General features: G+C 38.0%; 1 protein-coding gene across 1 annotated transcript in view; it reads left to right on the top strand.

Annotated features, from left to right (window-relative positions):
* The window catches only part of COP1 (COP1 E3 ubiquitin ligase), a 250,489-nt gene that overhangs the window by 92,389 nt on the left and 130,917 nt on the right, over positions 1 to 27,183 (top strand). Inside the window, 1 exon segment of the mRNA XM_027776743.1 lies at positions 5,988 to 6,123. Within this exon segment, the coding sequence (XP_027632544.1) occupies positions 5,988 to 6,123 (136 nt within the window).

Raw genomic sequence — 27,183 nt, 5'->3', positions numbered from 1 at the left:
ATATGCTTGCCAGGGGTAGAAAGAGCATGCAAAAAAGCACCTCTGTGGGGCATGATCACCCTGCAATCTCTTGTCCAGAGTCTTCTTTCTTTTGGGATTTCGGGCATGCAGGCACACGTGCCCAGTATGCTTTTCTAGTTCCTGAGTCCTGGATTCAAACTACACAGTAGGCATGTGGGATCTAGCTGCCTTGACCACCAGACCAGGGGCTGTCCGGCTATTGAGAAATGCTAAATCTTTTTATTTGTTTTAAGTTGCTAGAGGGTTTGTGTGCTTATGAGAGAAAGAGAGTGAGGGAGAGAGAGAGCATGCCTGTGCATCCCTATGGTCATGAACCCCCACAGTCCCATCTCCATTAGGTTGGGATTTTGTGCACACATGCACATGTACCCTTCATGTTTTTTTGAGCTTTAGGTTATGGGGATTGGGATTTGAACTGTGGTTGGCCACGTGTGATCTGACTCACTTTAACCAGTAGGGTACAGGGCTGGCCTGAGTATTTTTGAATCTTTATGTAGCTCACTATATAAAGTTAAAAATCAGCCATGAATATATAGCTTGCAAAAATTAAGTTCCATTAGCAGTTGGTTCTCATTCAGTGTTCTATTCTAAACACTGTACTCTGTGCTAAGAATAAAAACATGAGAGAATTGGTTATTATCAAAGAATATTGTAAATCTATTGGAGAAATCAACAGACAAATAACTATGTGGTACTGTGTGTAATATATATATGTAAAGGGTATTATGAGAATATATAGTACCCGCTAATGTAACGGGGAGTGCAAAGGCGAGGTTATATTAAATAGGGATATGTAAGGGAATAGTCATTGTAGGGATTTTAGCGGCATTATATTTAGGCTGGGTTAATAGGAATTAATTGAAGAGGGTGGTTAGAATATGTTGAAAATAGAGGAAATAACATGCAATGACACGGGTATAATAGCATAGAATATTTTTATTGCTGTAGAAAAATAATACAGTTCTCCTTCTTTGTGTTAGCTGTTATTCAGCTTTCTCAGCATATCTGCTCATTAAAATATTAATACTGCCCTTACAGGTTTTTTTAGGGTTACAGGTAATGTATATAAAACTCAATGCTCTGGGACCAGCAGTTGGCCTATTGGCTATGTCGCTGGACTCCCATGTAGTCGACCATGGTTCGAGTCCCGGACCCGGTGGCTTAATCTCTTGCTGTGCACGTGTACATGTGTGCCCAAGATCCCAAGAAAAGAATGGAGGAGAAGGGTTTGCGGCATGGCCATACCCCCTGGGGGGTGATTTCTTGCTTTCTCTCTCTCTGTCTCTCTCTGTCTTTCGGGCTAGTACACACCCCCTATAGCAAAAACCTCTCCAAAAAACAACTCATTGCTCAGTACTTGTTTGATGTACAGTTAATTGATGTCACTTGCAGTATAGCTGCTCAAAAGTGAAGACCACCAAGTGGGAAAAAAAATACCTGATAAGTCTTTTATTGAACCTGTTTTAAAATATGTAAATCTGAATTACAAGGAAGTTATTAAATTGAAAGTATCCTGAGACCTGCATTCTGACTGGCAAGGAGTTCATGTTGATACTTTTATATTTTATTTGCTGATATGATGTTGAAATGTAACTATAGGCAAGTGGCAGATTCATTTAAAAAAAAAAAAAGATGGGGAACCAGCAGTTAACGTAATGGCTATGTCGCTGGACTCCCACGTAGTCGACCGCGGTTCGTGTCCTGGACCTGGTGGCTTAAAACTCACGCCGGGCACGTGTGCATGTGTGCCCAAGACCAGAACGGAGGAGACAGGATTGCGGCATGGCCATCCCCCCTGGGGGGTGATTTCTCGTTTTCTATCTTTGTGTCTCTCTCTGACGAGTGCACACGCCCTATAGCAAAAACCTCTCCAAAAAAAAAAAAAAAAGTAAAAAAAAAAGATGGAAAAGATTTTGGGTTAGGCTATTGGATATAGGCTTTTTCTTTTTCTTTTCTTTTTTATTATTTTGGTTTTATCATATGGCACATGCACTCATTAAAAGAGAGACAATGAGAGGGAAAGTGAGAAATCACCCTCAGGGGTGTGAGGACAAGAATGGCTGTGCTATAATCCCTTGTCCATTTCCTTTTTGGGATTTTGGGCATGCATGCACACACACCTGGTGTGATTTTCAAGCTGCCATTTCCCAGACTTGAACTACAGTCAGCCCTGTGGGAGTCTGGCACCCTAACCACCACACCACCTCTGGCCCCTATTGTTTTTAAAAAACTTTTATAACCTATAAAGTGAAAAACAGTTGCTATACTTTAAGATACTGAAATAATTAGCTTTATTCTTTTCTTTATAGTTTTTGTTGAAAGTAGGTATTAAAAAGCTTGTTTGATAGCCAGAAATCGTAAGTGGTAAAAGTTACGATCTTCAACAGAATATACATTCTTGAATGCTTGTGAATTTTATGTACTTAAGAGATTGATATCAACATGTGAAATAACAGATTAATAACAACATCTTTTTTAAATGAATAATCTCCTTCCAGGAAGTATTCATTACTTTTAATTAATCACAGTAATAGGATTTATAAGAAGAACCAACTAACTGTTAATGTGTAAAGCACACTTTAGTTTTGTCATTTTTATCATCATTATTTTGTAGTAACCCATTTTTTATTTATAGTTTCCTGAGAATAGGGTTTTGGAGGGAACCAGCAGTTAACGTATTGGCTATGTCGCTGGACTCCCACGTAGTCGACCGTGGTGCGTGTCCCGGACCCGGTGGCTTAAAACTCACGCCGGGCGCGTGTGCGGGCGTGCCCAAGATCCCGAGAGGAAAATGGAGGAGAAGGGATGGCGGCGTGACCATCCCCCCTGGGGAGGGATTTCTCGCTTTCTGTCTCTATGTCTCTCTCTGTCTGTCTGGCGAGCGCACGCGCCGTACAGTGAAAATCTCTCAAAAAAAAAAAGGAAAAAAAAAGAATAGGGTTTTGGAGGGAACCAGCAGTTAACGTATTGGCTATGTCGCTGGACTCCCACGTAGTCGACCGTGGTGCGTGTCCCGGACCCGGTGGCTTAAAACTCACGCCGGGCGCGTGTGCGGGCGTGCCCAAGATCCCGAGAGGAAAATGGAGGAGAAGGGATGGCGGCGTGACCATCCCCCCTGGGGAGGGATTTCTCGCTTTCTGTCTCTATGTCTCTCTCTGTCTGTCTGGCGAGCGCACGCGCCGTACAGTGAAAATCTCTCAAAAAAAAAAAGGAAAAAAAAAGAATAGGGTTTTGGAGGGAACCAGCAGTTAACGTATTGGCTATGTCGCTGGACTCCCACGTAGTCGACCGTGGTGCGTGTCCCGGACCCGGTGGCTTAAAACTCACGCCGGGCGCGTGTGCGGGCGTGCCCAAGATCCCGAGAGGAAAATGGAGGAGAAGGGATGGCGGCGTGACCATCCCCCCTGGGGAGGGATTTCTCGCTTTCTGTCTCTATGTCTCTCTCTGTCTGTCTGGCGAGCGCACGCGCCGTACAGTGAAAATCTCTCAAAAAAAAAAAGGAAAAAAAAAGAATAGGGTTTTGGAGGGAACCAGCAGTTAACGTATTGGCTATGTCGCTGGACTCCCACGTAGTCGACCGTGGTGCGTGTCCCGGACCCGGTGGCTTAAAACTCACGCCGGGCGCGTGTGCGGGCGTGCCCAAGATCCCGAGAGGAAAATGGAGGAGAAGGGATGGCGGCGTGACCATCCCCCCTGGGGAGGGATTTCTCGCTTTCTGTCTCTATGTCTCTCTCTGTCTGTCTGGCGAGCGCACGCGCCGTACAGTGAAAATCTCTCAAAAAAAAAAAGGAAAAAAAAAGAATAGGGTTTTGGAGGGAACCAGCAGTTAACGTATTGGCTATGTCGCTGGACTCCCACGTAGTCGACCGTGGTGCGTGTCCCGGACCCGGTGGCTTAAAACTCACGCCGGGCGCGTGTGCGGGCGTGCCCAAGATCCCGAGAGGAAAATGGAGGAGAAGGGATGGCGGCGTGACCATCCCCCCTGGGGAGGGATTTCTCGCTTTCTGTCTCTATGTCTCTCTCTGTCTGTCTGGCGAGCGCACGCGCCGTACAGTGAAAATCTCTCAAAAAAAAAAAGGAAAAAAAAAAAAAAGGAAAAAAAAAGAATAGGGTTTTGGAGCAGAAATTTTGTCTTAGTACCATTTTAATGTTAATTAGGTAATTCCTTTTGATGTTTTTAGAATAGTTGGAAGCACTACAAGTTGGAAACACATGCACACACACCTGGTGTGATTTTCAAACTGCTATTAACAGTGATTTCTTGAAAAAACGATATCCTAGGTTGTCAGATGGATTTGCTTGGTGTTTGTCTTTAAAATGTGTAAAATATCAGACACAATAAATTGTTTAGTTTCCTTAAATAATAGTTACTTGTTTTTCTTTGCAATAATTGTTAGTTAACTTTCTTTATGCCAACAGTTATCCTTAAGATAACCTTTTATCCTTGGATGAATTATTCACTATGAGTCCTATAGTCATATGTATAACTCTTTCAAAGTAATGATTTTTACATCTTAATTTCATTTTATCTATTATTAATTTTGGGTCTATTTTAGAAGGGAAATCATAGAAATCTACCTTGAAAAAATTATATGTGTATATAAGCGTAGAAAAAGGAAGAAGCTCTGAAAAGATAGTGTTGTAACATACTTATTTCAAATTCAGTATAGGTAGTTCAGATATTTAAACCTTGTTATTTTGGATTGAATAATATGAAATTTCAGGCCGTTTTGAAAATTATTATTTTTTAAAATTCATGCTTTCACTGTAAATCTGTTTTTAGAATGGGGAATAAATTACCTGTATTCACAGGTATTTCATAAACTAATTTTATGATTTAGATCCTGCATTATTTAGCTTTGAAATTTACTGAAGTGGGCTTTGCCAAAAGTATTTATATAGTGTCATATTGGATGAAATTAGTGTTTTCATATTCTACCAAGACATTTGAGCAAAACATATTTTTTCTTGATAGGGGTACTGTTTAAGTTTGATTTTTGAGAATCACTAATTCATACATTGTAGTTTTCTATTAGTATTTGCAATACTTAATAGTATTTTAGGAACTCTTTGTTTCTTCAAACTAACAAATAGTCCAGCCTAATGTACTTCTTTTCTTTTTTTTTTTCTTTTTTCTTTTTTTTTGGAGAGGTTTTTGCTATAGGGCATGTGTGCTTGCCAGAAAGACAGAGAGAGACAGAAAAATCACTCCCCAGGGGGAATGGCCATGCTGCAATCTCTTCTCCTCCATTCTCCTCTCAGGATATTGGGCATGTAGGACCTGTGTGAGTTTAAGCCACCGAGTCCAGGACTCGAACCGTGGTCGACTACATGGGAGTCCAGTGACATAGCCAATACACTAACTGCTCATCCCTCTTTTTCTACCCTATAGATAAGAGATTTTTGTTTTAATGATCAGTAGTAGCTCTTTTACTTTTTTTTAAGAAATTACTTTTTTAAAAAAGTGAAAAGGATTCATTGTTACATTCTTATTAGTTTGAAAGAAACAATATTTTTCAAAGAACCACTAATACTTTTTTTTTTAAGAGAAGTTTTTGCTATAGGGTACACACACTCAACAGAGAGACAGAAAGGGAGAAATCACCTCCCTGGGGCAGAGGGTGGGGGGGGGGGGGAGGAGACCTGGCCACGCTGCAGTCCCTTCTCCTCCAGTCTCTTGAGATTTTGGGCACACATGCACACGTGCCCGATTTGAGTTTTAAGCCGCCGGGTCTGGGGCTTGAATCATGGTCAACTATGTGGGAGTCCGAAGACGTAACCATTATGCCTTCTTCTGGTCCTGACATTTTTTATTAAAGCTGAAAACTTTGCTAATTTGTGCATATGGTCTTCTTTAAAATTGTTTTATACAACTTTTTTGACATTTAAAATATAATTTGCAGTCTGGGCATTTCTCTTTAACTTACTTTGTAGTTTACCTCATCTATTTTCTTTTCTTCTAATAGATGACAGTCGAACTGCAAGCCAGTTGGATGAATTTCAAGAATGCTTATCCAAGTTTACTCGGTATAATTCAGTACGACCTTTGGCCACTTTATCATATGCTAGTGATCTCTATAATGGTTCAAGCATAGTCTCTAGGTAAGTACTGGGCACATTTCTTGCTATTTTCTTTTCTTTCTTTCTTTTTGTTTTTATAGACCATGTATTAGTTTATTTTTAACACCCATCATGCCATGAATTCATAGGGAATAGGTTCCAGAAGCTCAGGCTCCTTTCCATTGGTTTTCACAAAGTGTGCCTCTCTGGGTGGAGCAGGCTGGTGCTTTAGTTGAACCCAGGTACCTTTCTCTTTGACTTTCTTCTTTTTCTGGTCATTTTCCTTCACACATTTTAGGAAGCTTTCTCTGCTCTTAAAATACTTAATATGCTCAATATGCCCATTAATTTTCTTGTCAAGAATCTTGTCCTAACTTATTTGTTTACAACAATGCCAACAGCTTGCTGGGTAACATTGCAGACTTCCAGTTTTGCCACGGGAACATTGTGGGGCATTCCTTTTTGAACAGTACTCATTCCCTTGATGACAACAATATTACCGTTCTTGTAGACTCACATGTATGTTGCCTAAGGAACGACTGCAGGTATACTAAAGGGCCTAGAGAACATATATTGGGTGCCCACTTTCCCTTTGTGTTCGTCATTTTGGCTAATTACTGGAAGATGGCGGTTCTGGCCAAAAAACCCACTATTTAATTTATTTATTTATTTATTATTTTGCATTCATTTACTGAACATCATCACAGCATACAAGATGTATTCCCATCCAGAATACACTGTCTAGTGGCTTAGTCATACATGTTTTCATCACAAATAATTTTTCACTTCTTGTTTCTCATATATATATCTCCTACCCCCGTTTTTCACCCTCTGCCATATCCCATCCTCCTCCCACTCTGTCTCTGGTATCTGCAGTTGCTTTCCATTCCTTTTTTTTTCTCTACGACATTTTATTGGTTAACAAAATATCTTAATTGATCTAACTACTTTCAGTAGCAAGTTCAGCTGATATATAAATATCTGTGAACAAATGTTTGACTTTAGGCATGAAACTGTGAGTCAAATGAATATACTATAAAATAGCATCTAGCTGAGGCTATATAGTTTACTATGGTCATTAAATAGGTATTTTTTAACTGTGTTTTTTCATTTCAAAAAAGGCAATTTTAGCTTTAATGAAATGAAATAAAAAAATGTTAAGAGAACTTGCTTGAGACTTAAAGCCAAGAAGCGCAGGTTAGGATTCCTTTTTTTTTTTTTTGGAGAGGTTTTTACTATAGGGCGCGTGCACTCGCCAGACAGAGAGAGACATAGAGACAGAAAGTGAGAAATCACCCCCAAGGGGGGATGGTCATGCCGCAGTCCCTTCTCCTCCATTCTCCTCTCGGGATCTTGGGCACGTACGCACACGCTCCCGGTGTGAGTTTTAAGCCACCAGGTCTGGGATGCGAACCGCAGTCGACTATGCGGGAGTCCAGCGACATAGTCATTATGCTAACTGCTGGTTCCCAGAAGTAGGTTAGGATTCTATTCAAATAGTAGTTACCTGGATCTGTCGACAATTTAAGAGAAGAAAAAAATCCTTATTTCTGGACTACAAAGCATAGAAAAAGATTAGTATTGTTTTAGTCAAAAGCCATAAAATTCTATTTCATCAGCTCAGTCTCATGTACTTAATCTAACTTACTTTCTTTCATAAGGATATCTAGATGCTAATTAAATTTCAGAAGTAATTATGAAATTATTGTTAAAAGCCTGGATTCTGAAGTTAGATACCCTGCCAATTGTTAGTTCTGTGCTTTTAGGCAAGTTACTAAATCTCCCTAATCCTGAATTTCTTTGTTTTTACAGTGGAATGATTAATGGTATTTACTTCATAGGGTTTCAGGTTTTTTTTTCTTTTTTCATTTATTTATTTTTACATTTTTTCAAAAACATTTACTTTTACATATCTAAAGTTTTTGCTCATACTCCATAGTTCTTGACAGTTAATAAACAACTTTCAAAATTTTAAAATACTGAGTTTTAAAGACAATGGTCAAATTCTTATAATTTTGTGTAATTTTATTTGTGACTCCATAACAACAGACAGTATGGTTTTAAGTATTTTTGAGGAACCAGCAGATGACATAATGGCTACATCACTGGACTCTGATGTAGTCAGTGGTGTTTCTAGTCCTGGACCTGGTGGCTTAAATTCACACCAGGCGTATATATGTGCGTGCCCAAGATCCTGAGAGGAGGATGGAGAAGGGATTGTGGCGTGGGCATATCCTCGAGGAGTGATTTCTCGCTTTCTGTCTCTCTGCATCTCTCTGTCTTTCAGGTGAGTGCATGCACCCTAGATCAAAAACCTGTCCAAAAAAGGAAAAGAAAAGATTTACATGCCAACTACTCAAATTGTTGAAAAGCAAATGCCCAGCACACAAGTTACACATAAACTTTCTCAGTTATGCCCTGCCTACCAAGTATTCTGTGACAGTACCATCTGCTAGCAAAGATCAGTTTCTTTTTCTTCCTTCCAAGTCTTTCTCAAGATAATCCTCTGGTGTGGTTGCTCTTTTGCAGTCTCTACTGATTACAAGGCTGGGCTGGAAAAGTCCAGGTTATTTTATGTTATATAAATTCTTTCATATATATTTTCTCTAATCCTCCCTGCCAGGCAGAACTATTTATGGTACCAGTCTATCTTTTTAAGAGCTTCTGTTGGCTTACTTGAGATTCGCCTTTGTTCCATAATTTTTTGATTAATCTACACGTATGACATACCAGTCCAAGCCCTTTCCAATAAAGAATATCTCCGATTTCTGACTCAATGCAATAAGCATTATTGAACTTATGCAACTAACCTTTCTGCCACAAAATAAGAATACTCCCAAATATTTTCCAGTTCCAGAGGGATCAGGAAGGAAGAAAAGTTTGTATTTCCATTTATAGAAACAAAGAAAAGTATTTCAACAAATTGCTGAACTATCAACACCTCAAAAGAAAGTAAAATGCTTAATTTGGGAAAACAAAGCATAGTAAAAAACAAAATCAGTAATGTTTTACTCAAAAGTTATAAAATTCTATTTTGCCAGTTCAGTCTTATGTTCCAACTCTCTTCTGTTGAATATGTGGTGTTGCTGTGGTCCAGTCTTTCCATTTAAATTCTGGAAGTTAACATTCAACATTATTGATATTTCTTGTCTCTAGCATTAAATTGGTCATTTTTTTGGTTGCCTTTTGTTCTCATATTTCTGTATGTGTCTCTAGTTTTCCTGGTAGAGCACTCCTTTCAGAACTTCTTGAAGAATGGGTCTGCTATTGGCAAATTCTTTCAGGTCTTGTTTATCTGAGAATGTTTTTATTCTTTCTTTAAATATGAAAGATAATCTTACTGGGCATAGTATTCTTGGTTGAAACTGTTTTTCGTTTAACACTTTGAATATACTTTCCCATTCTTTCCTTGCTTTCTGATGAGAGGTCTGAGGTTAGCCTGATTGGCTAACCTTTATAAGTATCCTGGGGCTTCCCTTTTGCCAATTTTAGTATCTTGTCTTTTTCTGTAGATTTTAGCCAGTCTGGCTATGATGTGCCTTGGAGAAAATCTTCTTGGTTTGATTCTATTAGAGGTCCTTTGTATTTCTTGAATCTGGATATTTGAATGCCTCTCTAGATTTGGAAAGTTTTCTTCCAAGATTTCATGGAATACATTATCAATGCCCTTATTAGTTTCCTTACTTTGATTATTTGGATGTTTGGATACTTAATGCAATCTAGTATTTCTTGTCTAGTAATCTCATTATTTTGGGTTATTTTCTCAGTATTTTTGTTTTTTTTTCTAGATCAGAGGTTTTGCCTTCAACATAGGAGATTTGATTTTCTACATGTACTAATCCACTTTTAATACTTTCGAGTGAGGTTTTGATTTCCTGAATGGCAGCCTTCATCTCTAATAGCTCCATTTGATTCTTTTTTATGGCATGTATTTCCTCTTTTAGATCATGGAGGAACTTCAACACCTCTTGGAACTCATTGTCTCTTTTCCCTTGCATCTTCTGGAGTTCATTATCTCAGCTCTTGCATCTTGTTTAGTTTTGTCACTATGAATATTCTGAATTCTCTATCAGACATCTCCACGAGTTCTAGTATACTGCCTATGGATGATGAGGGATTGTTTATTTCCGTTAGGGGAGAAATATTTTCTTGGTTTCTGATGTTTCTTGGGCCTCTAATGGTTGTTTCTCGTCATTTTGTGACAAAATCTCTCCTCCACTGTACTTCACAATGTGGTATCCACAGAAAGAGATTACTAGTTCAGATTTATAAAAAGAAATTTCTTCCTTAAAGCAGGAGGTTCAATAAGCATTCAGGATTTCAATGAATCTAAAAGTATTCAGATGCGTGGCTACTGTGCATCTGAGACATCTAGACATTCAGTGTGTAAAGAGTGAAGTTTAGAGTGGGAAAGTAAGGTTAACAAAAATAAAGGCAAAAAGCAAAAAAAAAAAAAATCTAGAAAACTACTAAAAAAACACAAAAAATTGTTTTACCCATGAATAAATGAACAGGCCAGGACACACCTCAGCTTTAAAATGGTTTCTGAGATTAGCAAGTGAAAGAAAAGGCCCAAGGTGAGGAGGAGTGGTTGAAAAATGAAAAAAAGTAAATAAATAAAATTGAACGAGAATGTTTGAAACAGACAAACAGACAGAGAGAGGACATATAACCATGAATCGTCCAGACATGGAGAATTCACAGTATTATTTTAGTACCTTCATAGATAAAAAATAAAATAATGATTTATGATAGAATTTGGCTTGCACCAACGGATTAACACTGTTTGTTGTTGTTGTTGTTGTTTTGTTTTGTTTTGTCTTGTCTTGCCAGAGGGTGTATGTGCTCCCCAGAGAGAGACAGGTAGGGCAAGTGAGAAATCACCACACCCAGCGATGGCGCCTCAATCCCTTTTCCTCCATTTTCCTCTTGGGATTTTGAGCACGTGCACACATGCACTTGGTGTGTTTTTCAGGCCATCAACGTCTGGGACTCAAACCTTCAGTTAGCCAGGTGAAATCCATCCAGCATCCCAACCACCATGCCACCTGCTGACCCTGTTAAAATTTTAACTACTGCAAAAAATGTATAATACATGCTTTTAAAAGCTTCAGGTATGTAGTTTGAACATGAAATGGATATACATGAATATATGTATCCTTGTTTATGATTATGTGGCACTGTCCAACCTGAAATGTAATCCATATTAGTACTCTCTGGTCCAGTTTCATTTTTCTGCAGATGATTATCCAGTTTTCCCAGCACTACTTGTTGAAAAGATTTTCTTTTCCTCTTTGGATTGATTTGTGATCTTTGTCAAAATCACTTGGCTCAGTTCCAGAAGGTGGTGTGGTGGTTAAGGTGCTTCTACTTGGTTGACTGCAGTTCAAGTCTCAGATCTGCTGGCTTGCTTTCTCACTTCCCCTTACCCCTGTCTCATTCTAGTGAATACATGTGCCCTATAGCAAATTAAAATAATAATAAATAAACTTAAAGAAATAATTCTTTAAAAAATAAAGAATTAGCAATAATAAATAAGTTCTTTTTTTAAAAAAATCAATTGGTGGGACCAGCAGGTGGTGTGTTTGGTAAGGCGCTGGACACTCCCACATGGCCAACGTTCAAGTCCTGGACCTGGTGGCTTGCTTTCTCACTTTCTCTCTTTCTCTCTCTGGTCAAATTAAAATAAATGAATGAGTAAATAAATAATTTTTTAAAAAACAAAATTGGTTATGTGTTATGGGGTTTATTTCTTTGATTTCAAATTCTTTTCTATTGGTCCATAAGTCTGTTTTTATGTCAGTATCAGGCTGCTCTGGTTATCACAGCTCTCATATTTTGAGGTTGGGTTGTAAAATGCTTCCTACTCTATTCTTTTTTGCACAGCATTGTTTTGGCAGTATAGGGTATTTTATAATTCCAAGCATATTTTATGATCATTATTTTCTGTTTCTATGAAAAATGCTGCTGGTAGTTTGACAGGAATTACATTGAATTTATAAATTTTGGAGGGTAGAATTGACATTTTAATTATATTGATTCTTCTAATCCAAAAACAAAGATTATCTTCCCATTTATTTGTATTGTATTCACTTTTTAAAAAATAATTACTTAATTTTATTTATTATTATTATTTTTTAATTTGATCAGAGAGAGAGAGAAAGAGAGATAGAAAGTGGTATAGCAAGCCATGTTCAATACTCGAACTGCTGTTTACCATGTGGGAATCCAGTGCCTTAACCACACCACCTGATGACCCTTGTATTCCATTTTTTTTTTAAAAGATTTTTATAGTTTTCCTAGTAGAGATCTTTGTTTAGGTTTATTCCTAAGTATTTTTTGGTTGCTTTTGTAAATCGGGTTAATTTCTTCAATTCTGCCTCAGCCTATTCATTATTGGTGTATAAAAATGCTGTAAGCTTTTGTGTATTGATTTTATATCCTTCAACTGTATTGAATTTATTTATCACTTCTAGGAGGTTTTTTTTTTTTTTGGTGGATTCTTTTGGATTTTCTATGTATATAATCATGACATCTATGAATAGGTACAATTTCATTTCTTCATTTCCCACTTGAATGCCTTTTATTTTACTCTGGTTGTTGGATAGGACTTCCAATGCCATGTTGAACACAAGTGAAGAAAGTAAACAACCTTGTCTTGATCCAGTTTGTTAGGTAGGACAGATGAAGGCTAGTAGATAGCTAGAAAGGATGATATAAAGCCAAAGAAAGGAAGGGGCTTAGGAAGTTTTGTAGCACTGGTGATTTTTTTGCATATCCTACTTTGTTGTATTCAGACAGGTCATTGATAATAAATTCATTTTAAAGGCTTTTAATTCCCCTCAAGGGGCTGGCAGGTGGCGTGGTGGTTAAGGGTGCTGGACTCCTACATGGCTGACTGCGGTTTGAGTCCCAGACCTTGCGGCATGCTTTCTCACTTTCCCTCTCTCTCACTTTCTGCCCAAATCAAAATAAATAAAATAAATAAAGTTAAATAAAATAATTATTTTCAAAAAAATTCCCCTCAAAATAGGAAATGAGTGTGAATTTCCAAGGAAATATTAGAGAAGTGAGATAATGTTGAATCTGGTGTATTATTATATTACATTGTAAGAAAAAAATTCATTCTTATTGTAAAATTGCATCAGATAGATCCTATACTGGACACTTACCATTTTTGTTTTTTAGCTGCTAATTCCATACTCTTCAGTCCACAAGGTGGCAGCATTTATTTACTTCAACGCTGTTTTAACTGGTAGATGATAGCCAAGATATGGAAATTGATGGTTTACAATAAAGTTCACTGTCATGAATACTACATAGTCTTAGGTTAACAACTGCACGTAATAGGAAAAAAAAAAAAAACAGAAGAAGAAGACACCTAATGTGTTCTTCTTACAGATAGCAATTTGTCACATTTTGGATTTTTCCTTAGATTTAAAAACTTAGTAGCCACTAAACCACTCAAGAGAAGTGGTTCAGAACTGAACAGTTTTGACTTAATGCATAATAGTGATAATTTTTTTCTTGGATTCCTGGTTTGAATTTTTTGTACCTAGGTTTATTTTTTTTTTGGAGAGGATTTTGCTATAGGGTGTGTGCGCTCGCCAGACAGAGAGATAGAGAGACAGAAAGCGAAAAATCACCCCCCCAGGAGGATGGCTACGCCACAATCCCTTCTCCTCCATTCTCCTCTGGGGATCCTGGGCATGCACGCACAAGCGCCCGGCGTGAGTTTTTAAGCCACCGGGTCTGGGACGCGAACCGCTGTCAACTACATAGGAGTCCAGCGTCATAGCCATTACACTAACTGCTGGTCCCTGTACCTAGGTTTCTGTGGTCAAAACTGGTATACAGTTCATCTGTAGAGATTATTTTAACATTTTTTTGCTCGTGTTTGTTCAGATGGTTAAAATTGAGTTGTATCAGTCATTAGTAAATTTATAAGAAGAAAGTCATTATATATTGTGGTATTTATTGATGCTATATCAGTCACTACAATTTCAATATAGTGTTTGATTACTTAACACTTTTTTAGACACCATCATAAATATTTCACATGAATTCGCTAGCTCATTTAATTCTTAATCAACCCTATGTAGTAAGAGATTCCTATTAATTCCATTTTACAGTTGAAACTGAGGTAGAGAGATTTTTTGACTTGTCCAAGATCAGCACAATGCTAGTAATGAACTGAATTGAGATATGAACTCAGACATACTGGCACTGAGTTCTAGTGCTCTATTACTTCAGGATCTGTTGAAACCTTTGGATAAGTTTTAGGAAATAGTTTACTTTTGAGATGCCCTGAAGAATAAAAAGAACTAATTGTTTTGATATTCTGACATTGTATATCCATATTACTATCTTGTTTAATAGTTTAATATGGGTATTATGTTCACTTGTCATTTTCGGCCTTAGATGGAAACTGTTTACTTAAATTTATAGCTAGTTATAAGGATTGGTTTTGCTAAACTTCACTTTATAAAGACAGCCACTGGTGATTCAGATTTAGGGTAACTTTTAAACCATTCTTTATTATAGAGTGCATGTATGTTTTAAATTTCTACTTAGAAATAAATCTCCAGGTAATTATCAATTTGTTTTCCAAGGATTTGATGTGATTTTAAGGGCTACAAATATATTATCTCTTTTTGTCAGACAGTAAGATTTCTTATTTTCTTAAGAAAATCCCCATATGGTTGGTGTGAGGAATAAAATAATGGGAGTTTGGGGGGGGTCTGCAGGTGGCATGGTGCTTAAGGGACTGGACTCCTACATGGCTAACCACAGTTGATATCTCAAACCTGGTGACTTGAAATTCACACAGTGTGCTTCTGTGCCCAGAATCCTGAGAGGAGAAGGGAGGAGAAAGGATTACAGGGTGTCTGTCCCTACTGGAGGGTGATTTTTTCACTTTCCCTTTCTCTGTCTCTCTTCAATAATTGTATATACTCTATGGCAAAGCTATAAAAAATTAATTAATTTAAAAAAAAACAACAACAACAACATTAGACCAGCACATGGCATGATTGTTAAGCTGCTGGACTCCCACATGATCAACTTTGGTTCAAGTCCCAGACTCGGTAGCTTGAAAATCATGCCCGCCATGTGTGTGTGCATGCCCAAAATTCTTGGAGAATGGAAGAGAATTCTTGGAAGAGAATGGAAGAGAAGGGATTATTACATGGCCATCCACCCTGGAGGATGCTTTCTCACTTTACCCCTTTGTTTGTCTCTGGTGAGCGCATGCACCCTATGGCAGAACTTGACAAAAAAAAGGAAGGGGGGAAGAGTATAGGGGAAAGGTTTTTCTTCCAGAACTGCTTTGCCTAGGACCAGTCTTTAAAGCAGTTACTTTTTTTTTTTTTTTTTAAATTTATTTTTGGGGCAACGGAATTCTGAATGACTATGTTGCTGGACTCCCATGTAGTTGACCATGGTTCATATCCCAGACCTGGTGGCTTAAACTCAGGACAGGCACGTGTGTGTGCATGCCCAAGATCCCGAGAGGAGAATGGAGGAGAAGGGATTGTGGCGTGGCCGTTCCCCCAGGGGGTGATTTCTTGCTTTCTGTCTTTCTGTGTCTCTCTGTCTTTTTGAAGAGTACACACACCCTATAGCAAAAACCTCTAAAAAAGGAATTATTTATCTAACTTTATTCATTCTTTTTTAATTTGACCAAAGAGAGACAGAGAGAGAGTGAGAAAGCAAGCCACCAGGTCTGGGACTCAAACCATGGTAGGCCGTGTGTTTGAGTCCCAGAACTGGTGGGGGGAAATGTCCAGCACCTCAGTCACCATGCCACCTGCTGATTTCTTAAAACAGTTCCTTTCTCTTTTTTTTAAATTTTTTTTTTGAGTTTTTTTGCTATAGGGTACGCGCGCTTGCCAGAAAAACAGACAGAGACAGAGAGAAAGCGAGAAACCACCCTCAGGAGGGATGGCCACACCGCAATCCCTTCTCCTCGGGATCTTGGGCACACGTGCACATGTGCCTGGCGTGGGTTTAGGTCACCAGGTCCAGTACTCGAACCACTGTCGACCACATGGGAGTCCAGTGACATAGCCATTACACCATCTGCCAGTCCCTAAAGCAGTTATTGTCATCAGAGCAGGGGTCTTACGATCTTTGTTTCTTGCTGCATTCCCACATTTGGCACATGGTAGGTGTTTAGTCATAAATACTAAATAATACATGAACTAGAAAACATTTGCTACTGAGAAGGGGTCTGGAGCAAGTAGGGCTCTAGTAATTGAGTGTCCCAACCCTGGGGGGGGAGGGGGGGAGTTGGAAGGACAGTCGAACAGGTTTTCTGAGGGAAGGAGTGAGAGCCAGGACAAGCAGCGTAGTGTTACAGCATGGACACGACACAGTGTCTTCAGGGTCGTCCGTTTATTGTGGGCAGCACGGTACAGCACGGAGATGACGCATTGCGTCGTCTATTGTGAGCAGCATGAAGTCGACACAGTGCCACAGCCCCTCAGAGTTGTCCAGAGACGACACAGTGTCACAGCTCTTCAGGGTCGTCCGAAGACGACATGGTATCACAGCTCTTCAGGGTCTTCTGGGTTGTCTGGAGATGACGGCGTTACAACTCTTCAGGGTCTTCAGGGTCGTCTCCCTGGTCGTCTGTGTCGTCTTCCTGGTCGTCTGGAGATTATGGGCCAGGGATCGTGATTGGTTGTAAAAGGTGGGTTATGATTGGTTGCTTTTGGACCAATCATGAGGTGCCGGATATGCAAATCTGAGGGATTCTAGTGGCCAATCAGAGTATGGTTTCGAAGGTCAGGTTTTTTGAAGGGAACCAATTGTGGCCTTTGGCATTGTGTAATTGTTTGCTTTCTGAGAAACCCGGATGCAGCCTCCCACAATTGAGTACCTTAATCTGTTTTTACATGTTTTTATATTTGTTTGCTGATAAGTATTCCTTTGAAGGAAGTGTCTCTAGGCTAAAATAGTATTTTATGAGTCACCAATGACACATGACAAAAATGTAAATTTATGTTAACAACTTAGAATAGAGAAGTACATGATTGTTAGCAATTGTTGATGAGTTTCCTAGTCCTATGAGGATTCGGTACACAATGTAAAAATGAAATTCTGTCTGAGCTTACACTATTAGTTAATGCGTGCTCTCCGTTCCCCATAACTTTTACCTTAATAGTCTACTGTTCTTATCACAGTTCCTCTTTTCCTGTTTATTTTTCTTTGCCTTTGACTGATATTTATTAATAATACATAGTGAAACCATAACTAAAATAATTGTACACTTACTACTGCAAAGCAGTGTTGATGACTTTAGCACTTGAGATTTTAGTAAAGTAGTGAAGATTTGTCACAACAGTGTTTGTTATCCAAGAGATAAAAAAGTAGGGGTAAAGGCCAAAAGCCACATTTTAAAGTTAATGCAAGAAAGAGCTTTGTAATCAGCAGTGAGCAGAGGTGAAATAGACTCTCTCAGAAGGTAGTTGTCATATATTCTTATGACTTTTTTAAAAGTGAAGCTTTAGTTTTTTTAATCTAGAAAATCTATTTGTAATCCTGAGATTAATTATATATTCACCTGTATTTGTCTAGACATTCTGGGTTTTAATTTTTAAAAACATTTCTCTTTATGTCTGAGTGCCAAGAGTCTAAGAGTAATGTACACATATTCTTGAGGAAAAAATATATAAGAAGACTTCAAAAAGTGTGAAAAAAGTGGAATTAAAATGCAAGTTTATTTTGATGCAAAAAACTTTGAAATCTATGCATAACTTTTTCATAATAAACATTTTCCATAAACTGTTTTTGAAGACCCTTTGTTTAGAATGAAGTGTTATCAATAAGTGCATGAAAATATCTATGGGGTACAGTATGGAAAATGATGAGATTAGTGGGGCTAGGCAGAAGCATTTAAAAGCAATAGGATAGAGAAAATTTCATATTGATTGGATAGATATTGTCCTTGAAGCTAGGGAAGATAAATCCTAGGTTTTTGACTTGAGTAACTGGACAGGAAAAACTTAACTATCATTTAGAGAAGCAACAATACAAGTTTATACAGTGACAAGGCTCACGGGAGATGCCCAGTCAGAGTTTTGGCACAGGTTCTTTGGATGTACAGAAATGAGGTATATGAATTTGGGAACTTTTACAGTTGGCAGTTGGCATCATAGTTGTAGATACATAGACCTCTAACATTTGAAGGCCAGGTATATGAGGAGGAACTAGTAAGACAGACTCAGAAGGTGTTTGTCTTGGAGAATTGAGGATGAATGCTAGGAGAGTGTATTATCATGCAAACTAATAGGGAAAGCAAATAATCTTCTGGGGTTAGATTATGAGACCTGGTGGACAAGACTGAATCTAAAACAAAGTGAGACTTTTAGCCTTAATGAGAAAGTATGGTACTTGCTCCTGGGTAATAGGAGGGAAGAGGAAGATAATAGATGTAGAGGTTTGGTGACTTTTGTAGGTTTGGTGACAGGAAATTAAAAGAGTCTTGAAGAGCTTATGTGGTTTCTGTAGGTCTTTAAGTCACTAGAAGGAATGATAGTTGTATTATAGTTTATGTGTGACTATAAAGAAAAAGGTTACATGATGAAAATGATTAAATTAATGGACCGTGGAACTTAAACTGAGTACTGAAAGAAATGAAGGTAGGAGAGGAGTGAGAGACAAAAAGCGGTGGGATCACAGAATAGAGGTCAAGAATGAAAAGTTTTGGTTGGAATAGTGAAAAAGGAAGGAAAAGTGCTTTAGAAATTGTGATCAGAGATCATTTTAGGCAAAGAATATTTTTTAAATTTTATACCTCTAGTACTGTATATACTGTCTCATGGTATTCTTGTTTGTTGGCTCAGAGAGTAAATAACTGAAAACTAAGTTAGTAAATAAATGCTTATGGTGATCTGAGAAGATGCTGTGAGAGTCAATTAAAAAACGAATTTTCTTGAGGTTATGACTAAGTTTCCTGTAAGCATTTCAGATGATTAGTTTAAAGGTTTTCCTTCTCAATTTGCATAGATTATTCTTTGTGTACTTAATTCTTAAGATAGGAAGTGGCACTCATATCTATATTCTAGTGTTTCATTCTTTCAAAAACCATATGTAATATAATGTCTTATAGAACATTGTGATGAAAAGAGTAATTGTTGGGACTGGCAGGTGGCATGGTGGTTAAGGTGTTAGACTCCCACATGGCTGACCACAGTTCAAGTCCTGGACCTGGCAGTTTAGTTTGCTGTCTCACTTTCCCTCTCTCTCGTATTCTCTCTGGTCAAATAAAAATAAGTAAATAAATGAAATTAAATAAACAGTTATTTAAAGAAATAAAATAGTAATTGTTAAAGACTAGACTGTTACTGTACTTACCATGTTTAAATGAAAGATAAAGCTTATTTTTCCACTTTCTTTGGATAAAATGTGGAAGAAAAAAATAGCATTGTTTTGAGAGGTTTTTGCTATAGGGCACGTGCGCTAGACAGACAGAGAGAGACATAGAGACAGAAAGCGAGAAATCACCCCCTCCAGGGGGGATGGTCACACCACAATCTCTTCTCCTCCACTCTCCTCTCGGGATCTTGGGCACACGCGCACACACGGCCAGCGTGAGTTCTAAGCCACCGGGTCCGGGACGCAAGCTGCGGTACACTACGTGGGAATCCAGCAACATAGCCATTACACTAACTGCTGGTTCCTAACGTTTTTATACCCTAACAGTGCACAAACTGAGATAGAATTGAAAAAAGTAATTCCATTAACAATAGCCACAAAAACAATAAGATATCTAGGAATAAACTTAAAGAAGTGAAAAACCTATACAAGGAAAACTAAGAAAAAAAATGAAATTGAAACTGATACAAAAAAGTAGAGAAACATCCATGTTCCTAGATTGGAAAAATTAATATAATCAAAATGTTAATCTTACCCAGATTTATCTACAAATTCAATACATTTCCAATTAAACTACCAGAGATATTCATCACAGAAATAGAAAAAGAAAAGTATAAATTTTTTCTGGAATCATAAAAGGCCCCGTATCACCATAGCAATACTGTGGAAAAAGAATAAAGTAGGAAGCATCTCCCTTTCTGACCTCAAAATATATCAAAATAATCAAAATAGCGTGGTATTAACACAAAACAGGCAGGTAGACCCATGGAACTGAAGTGTGAACCCAGAAATAAACACGAAAACATACTGCCAACTGATCTTTGACATGAGGCACAAGACAATTCAGTGAAGAAAAAAAAGTCTCTTCAGTGAAGGGTGCTGAAAAAACTAGATATCTACCTGTATAAAATGAAACTGGGCCCCTATCTCTCACCATTTAAAGGTATACCATATAATAGTAGGGCGGGGAAACTCAAAATAGTTCAAGGATCTAAATATAAAACCTCAAACTCTAAAACTACTGGGGGAAGATACAGGGGAACCTCTTAGAGACACTGGAGTAGGCAAAGACTTCTTAAAGAAGCACAGGCAGTAATCCCTAAAATGGACAAGTAGTACTACATTGGACTGAAATGTAAAAGAAATAATTAAAGTGAGGTGACAACCCTCAGAGTGAGAGAATATATTTGCAAACTATGCTTCAGAATATACTGGGAACTCAAGTAGCTTACTAGTAAACAAATAATCAGTCCAATTAAAAGGTGGGCAAATCAGCTAAACAGACAACTTTTCAAGGAAGACATAGAAAGGCCAAAGGCCATATGAAAACATGTTCAACATCTCTTATCATGAGGGAAATCCAAATCAAAACCACAATGAGATTCCATTTAACTCCAGACAAAATGGCTAAGATTAAAAAGAAAATGATGCATTCTGATGAGATGGCTGGCAAGGTTGTGATGAAAAGAGAACTTTCCTACACTGTTGTTGGGCATGTCAATTAGTAAAGCCTCTGTGGAGAACAGTATAGAAGTTCCTCAGAAACCTATAAATAGAACTATCATAGAACCCAATAATTTCACTCTTAGGTAGCCACTCAGAGGATTGGAAAAAAACCTCAGTTGGAAAAACACTTTCATATCTATATTTATTGCAGCATTATTTACAGTTGCTAGGACAATGAATCAATCCATATGTCCAATAACAGATGAGTAGATTGAAAAATATGTAGCACATATACTCTATGGAATACTACTCAGCCATAAAGACCAATAAGACCATGACATTTGCTACAAAGTAGATAAATATGGAGATACAATGCTAAGTGAAACAAACCAAACTATGAAAGACAGGCATTGTATGTCCCCACTCAGTATTTATGAATGTCTTTACTTTATAGCAGAAATTTAAAAATTGTAAGGTATAGTGGTAAAGAGGAGCAACTGTAGCAACTAGAGAGACTACAAGAAGAGGTAGGTAATAGTGGGTCAATAACAGGGGGTGTGAAGAAGGGGGTCAGGGAAAAAACAAACAGCACATTTAATAGACACAAAAATGAAAACTTCTGCTGATGATAATATATATGATAATATCTTTGACTTGACTAATAAACACTGTGTTCATGCTGGAAAAAACATGTTTATAGTAACGATTCACAGTGATTAAGTGTAAAAATTAAATAAAATTCTTAAAATGTGGAGAAAAAATAAGGGAGTGTAATTCACAGATAATCAATTGTATACGCTACCTTTACGGAAAAAGGTTTTGTAAATCTTTAGAGTAAAGCTCCTAATTTAAAATGGAGGTTAGAAGGACCAATTTAAACAGGTAAGGTCTCATATGGTTTGGGGAAAAAAAGTATGAAATATAATTGTATTTCTTTCAGTTATCTGGCCTCAGTAGAAATATGATCAGTTAATCATATTTAAATGAGATAAAATGAGAACTTACTTGAAATTACTGTAACATTTTTGTGTGGCATGTTGTAAATACTAAATAAATGTTAGACAACAGATTTACTAACATATAGTGCCTCAGGATCTCCTGAAAGACTTGTTAATACACAGTGTTAGGCCCCACTTCTAGAGTTTCTGATTCTCAGGTCTGTGCTAGAGCCAGGAATTTGCATTTCTGATAAATTCCCAGGTGATACTGATGCTGCTTGGTCTGAGACCACACTTAGAGAGCCACTGTCTTAGATTAACAGCTTTAAAAGGGAGACATTTACTTCTAGTAGGGAATATTTATAATTTTCATAATTTTTTCCAATAGACTTTATTTTTTTAGAGCAATTTTAGGTTCGTAGCAAAAGAGAGATTTGCGGTGTACGCTCTGACCCCACTCTTGCATAGCCTCTTAACATTCTCCACGAGAGTGGCACATTTGTTACAAATGACAGACTTCTATTGCTACCACATTATCACCCAAAGCTCATAGTTTGCATTAGGATTTGCTCTTGGTATTGTGCATTCTGTGAATTTGGGCAAATGTATGACATGTATCCACTATAAATGATACTATATAGATGTATGTAAATGTCTATTGTATATTTATGAATTAAAGAAAACAGGGTTAAGAAGCATTTAGTTTATAGAGATTCCTAATCAATAAGTCGTTTAGTGTACTGTGAATGTGTACAAGACATTTATTCTTTTTGCTCCTGGGGCAGTTGGATGAGAGCTAGTTGGGGAACAACCTGATAGCAAACTGTCCCAAGGGTAGAGAGGCTCAACTAAACATTAATAGGGAAAATCTAGTTCAGAGATTAGAGCAAGTATAATATCTTAATTTCTCTTAAGAAAATTGTTATAGTTGTTTTTGATAGCCACAGAAGATTTGAGATTAATCTCTTTATCATAGATTGGGTCATTGGGAAAGTCATGGTGCAATTTTTGCATAGCAAAGCAGAAAAATTTATCATGACTTTCCCAATGACCTAATAAAATACTGATATTTAATGCTGATGATTTACCTTCAGAGCTATATCTTTAAAAGGAAACCTATTTCTAATCTGTTGAAAAACCATCTCTTACTTCCATTGACATGGAAGTAAGCCACTGCCAGTAAATAGAATACACATTATGAGAAATTGAGAGGGAAGTTTTAGACCTTTCAGTATTTGAAAAAGATATGTTCTTTAATCTCCTTGTTCATTTTTTTAATACTGTGAACTGAATTAGAATAAAATGGCATTCTCAGTCCATGTTTTATCACTACGTATGTGTTTGGTAGGACTTTATTTTACTGTGTAGAGGATGAATTATTTTCCCCTACCCTCTTAGTTTCAGTGATTGCACCCATGAAATAAACTGACAACTGACAAGAGGTAGGCGTACAAATTTGATGTAGAAAGTTTTATGGTATCAGGTGGGGTGAAGGAATAGTTCATATAAAAGAGAAACCCCCCAGAGGAATGACTAGTCTTGAGAAATTTTCAGGTTTTTGCCACAGGGTACATGTGTCAGAAGAGAGACAGTGAGAGGGAAAGTGAGAAATCAGCCCACAGACAGGATGGCCATGCTACAGTCCCTTCCTCTCCTAGAATTTTGGGCATTTACACACGTGTCTGGTGTGATTTTCTCTCTCTCTCTCTCTTTCTTTCTTTCTTTTTTATTTTTTTTTGAGAGGTTTTTGCTATAGGACATGTGCACTCGCCAGAAAGATACAAAGAAACAGAAAGCCAGAAATCACCCCCCGGGGGGGATGGCCACACCGCAATCCCTTCTTCTCCATTCTCCTCTCGGGATCTTGGGCATGCACGCACACGCGCCCAGCGTGAGTTTTAAGCCACCTGGTCCGGGACTCGAACCATGGTCGACTACGTAGGAATCCAGCAACATAGCCATTACGCTAACTGCTGGTCCCTTGGTATGATTTTCAAGCCAGTTGGTCTGGAACTTGAATCACGGTCAGCCATGTGGGAGTCCACTGCTTTAATCACCATGCCATTTGCTGACCTCCACTTGAGAACTCTTACATCATTCAGACAAAGGACAATAAATTAAAGAGAAATGACAACACAAAGGAAAAGGACTTTGGGCTTTTAGAACTGGGAAATTAAGGAAAAGATATGAAATAACTAATGGTAGGTAAGTGTTTAGTAGTCTTAGTAAGATTTGTTTGTGTAGACACTCTTGATGCTATCTAGTCTCTGGTGATAAATTTACTATTCTTTCTTGGTATGGGAATTGGTGTGGGGGGGATCTTCACAGTAAATATTTATTTCCTGCTTTCAGGCAGATGAGGAAAGGTGGTGAACTCATCCTGTGTTTGCTTGCTCTTAGTTGCTTTCAATTCAAGATAATCTTTATGTCAAAATGCCATATTTCAGGGTGGCATGCTTTGTTCCTTTAAACTGCAATTTAGAAGTAACTATGATGTCAGTATACATAAATCTTAATCTGGTGACAGAAAGAGCTTCATTTCACCATCATTTGCCTTAGGTATGATAATTTGCACTATATTGGCTTTCATCATATTTTTTTTAATTTTTAATTTTTTTAGTGTTACTGTAGGGTACATGTGCTCTCCAGAGAGAGAAAAGGTAAGAAAGCATCCTTCCCAGGGAGATGACCACACTGCAACCATTTTCTTCCACTCTTCTCTCAAGATTTTGCACATGCATGCCCACACACCTGGCATGATTTTCAAGCTGCTGGGTCTAGGATTCAAACCACACAGTCAGCCTTGTAGGATCCAGCTGTCTTAATCACCATCCACTTGGCTGGCCCACTTTCATGAGACATTTTGAGATAATGAAGGCTTCATAGGTAAGATAGGACATTACTCTGAGCAGTTGTCCACATATATAATTCAGTTTTCCCACTTTGTCTGAACTAATTTCTCTATTTACTGTTCATAGTAGAGAGTTTTATTCTATGCTAATATTTCACATATGCAGAATTGAACCACTGGCATTATCATCTGACTGAAACACAGTCAGTAGCCAAAGCTGACATAAAAAATAAAAAGTGGGCTAACTGGTGGTGTCATGGTTAAGATGATAGATCCCACATGCTGACTGCACAGTTTAACCCTGGACCCAGCCACTTGAAAATCACATCAGGTACATGTGCATGCATGACCAACATCCCAAAAGGAAGGGAAAGATGGAAGAGAAGGGATTGTGAGATAACCATCCTCCATAGGGGGTGCTTACTCTCGCACACACTTTCCCTCTCTCTTTCACTCTCTCCTTTATCTCGTGAGAACTTGCACCATCTAGCAAATTCAAAAAAAGAGAGAGAAAAAAAGGAGAACTCATAGTATAGTGTTTAAGCATTTTACATAGGGAACCAGATCCCACATAGTGACTATGGTTTGCATCTGGCCCTAGTGACTTGAAAAACATGCCAGAGCCTGTGCATGCATGCCCCACATCCTCATGGGGTGAAGAAATGGAGGAAAAGGGATTATAGTGTGGCCATACCTCATTGATAGTTTTTTTCTGGCAAGTGTATGTACCCTTTGGAAATTAGGGAAAAGAAAGAAAAGGAATATGTAAAGACTTCAGATTAAAATGAATGCTGCTAAATTAAGGAATACAGCTCATATATTAGCTAGTTGAGTTTTATTTCAGACCCATTGATTCATTTTACATGTAGCTTATTCTCTCACTTACTGGATTTTTGTCTCTTTAAGAGATTGCAGTAGGCAAGTTCAGTGACTGCAGCAAGAAATAATAATAATAACTCCTACCTTGAAATGGGGAGAGAAAAGGCAATACTACAAATAGGACCTGAAACAGCAAAGGAGTACATATCCATTTAATATGAGGTCACATGGTTTGTCATACCTTAGTAGACTCTGAGAACAATGAAGTAAATTGAATTGACTAAGTAACTAATGTTGACAGGGCTATCCACATTCCTATATATAGTATTCATAGGAAGGTAGTAGAGAGTGCATTACATTTGACAAATTATACTTGGATTCAAAAGTTATTTCCAAAATTAACTAATATTTTTGGAGCATTTACTATGTTTCAGAGCAATAGATAAGATATGTCCCCAAACTGCTATTTTATCTATTAGCTTTGAAGATAATTTAAAAAAATACATATCACTATTTCTATAAATGAAATATCAATAATATTAATATCTTTTGAAATTACTTTTTTTTTTTTTTTGGAGAGGTTTTCGCTATAGGGCGCGTGCACTCGCCAGACAGACAGAGACATAGAGACAGAAAGCGAGAAATCACCCCCCGGGGGGATGGTCACGCTGCAATCCCTTCTCCTCCATTCTCCTCTCGGGATCTTGGGCACGCACGCACACGCGCCCGGCATGAGATTTAAGCCACCGGGTCCGAGACGCGAACCGCGGTCGACTACGTGGGAGTCCAGCGACATAGCCATTACGCTAACTGCGGGTTCCCTGAAATTACTTTTAAGTTGTTGTGAATTAATGGCCTTGAAATAGAAATAGGTTTAGAATTCCGCAGGTTTATCAAAGAGATCAGTATAGCTGGAGCAAGGGGAGGGCAACTCACCCACAATATATTGTAGTCACTTTTTGTTTTCATGAGGTTATATAGGATACCATTAGAGGGGTTTGAACCAGTGGAATGATGATTTGATTTGTGTTGAGACTAGACTGTAGTACTGTAGAAAATCAGGTATGAAGATACTGGGAAGCAGCCCATTAAAATAATACGGACAAGAAATAAAGGTGTCTTTGACAACGGTGGTAGATTGCTGTGGTCTGAATGTGTCTTCTCAAAATTGATATATTGAAATGTAATCTCCCAATGTTATGGTATTTGGAGGTTGGGACTTTAGGGGATGAATAGTTCATAAGGACACTGCTTACCCTTATAAGAGGCCTCAGAGTGATCCCTTAAACCTACCACAACTCCCACACCATTTATGCCCACCTGTAAACCAAGAAAGAGGATCTTTACTAGATGCTGAATCTGCTGATACCTTGACTTCCATTCTTCAGAACCATGAGAAGTAAATTTCTGTTGTTTGTAAAATAACCATTTTAAGATAGTTTGTTATAGCAGCCCATGTGGAGTAATGAGGACTGGTTAGATTCTGTGAGCATATTTTGAAGGTTGGACAGAAAGATTTGCTGTTATGTTAAAGTTAACTAATTTGAAAGTTGGAGTTAACAGAATGAGCAAGATGTTTGACAGGGCATTCAGAAATTCAATTTAGGGGGAGGCGGGCCCTCCTGGGCTCAGCGCGTCTCCCCCCCCCCCCACCTGCGCCACGGGGGC

The sequence above is a fragment of the Tupaia chinensis genome, unplaced genomic scaffold, assembly GCF_000334495.1.
Source record: "Tupaia chinensis unplaced genomic scaffold, TupChi_1.0 Scaffold000710_1, whole genome shotgun sequence".
NCBI classification, from domain to species: domain Eukaryota; kingdom Metazoa; phylum Chordata; class Mammalia; order Scandentia; family Tupaiidae; genus Tupaia; species Tupaia belangeri.
The sequence above is the reverse complement of the archived record's forward strand: the minus strand, read 5'-3'. Positions and strand labels throughout refer to the sequence as shown.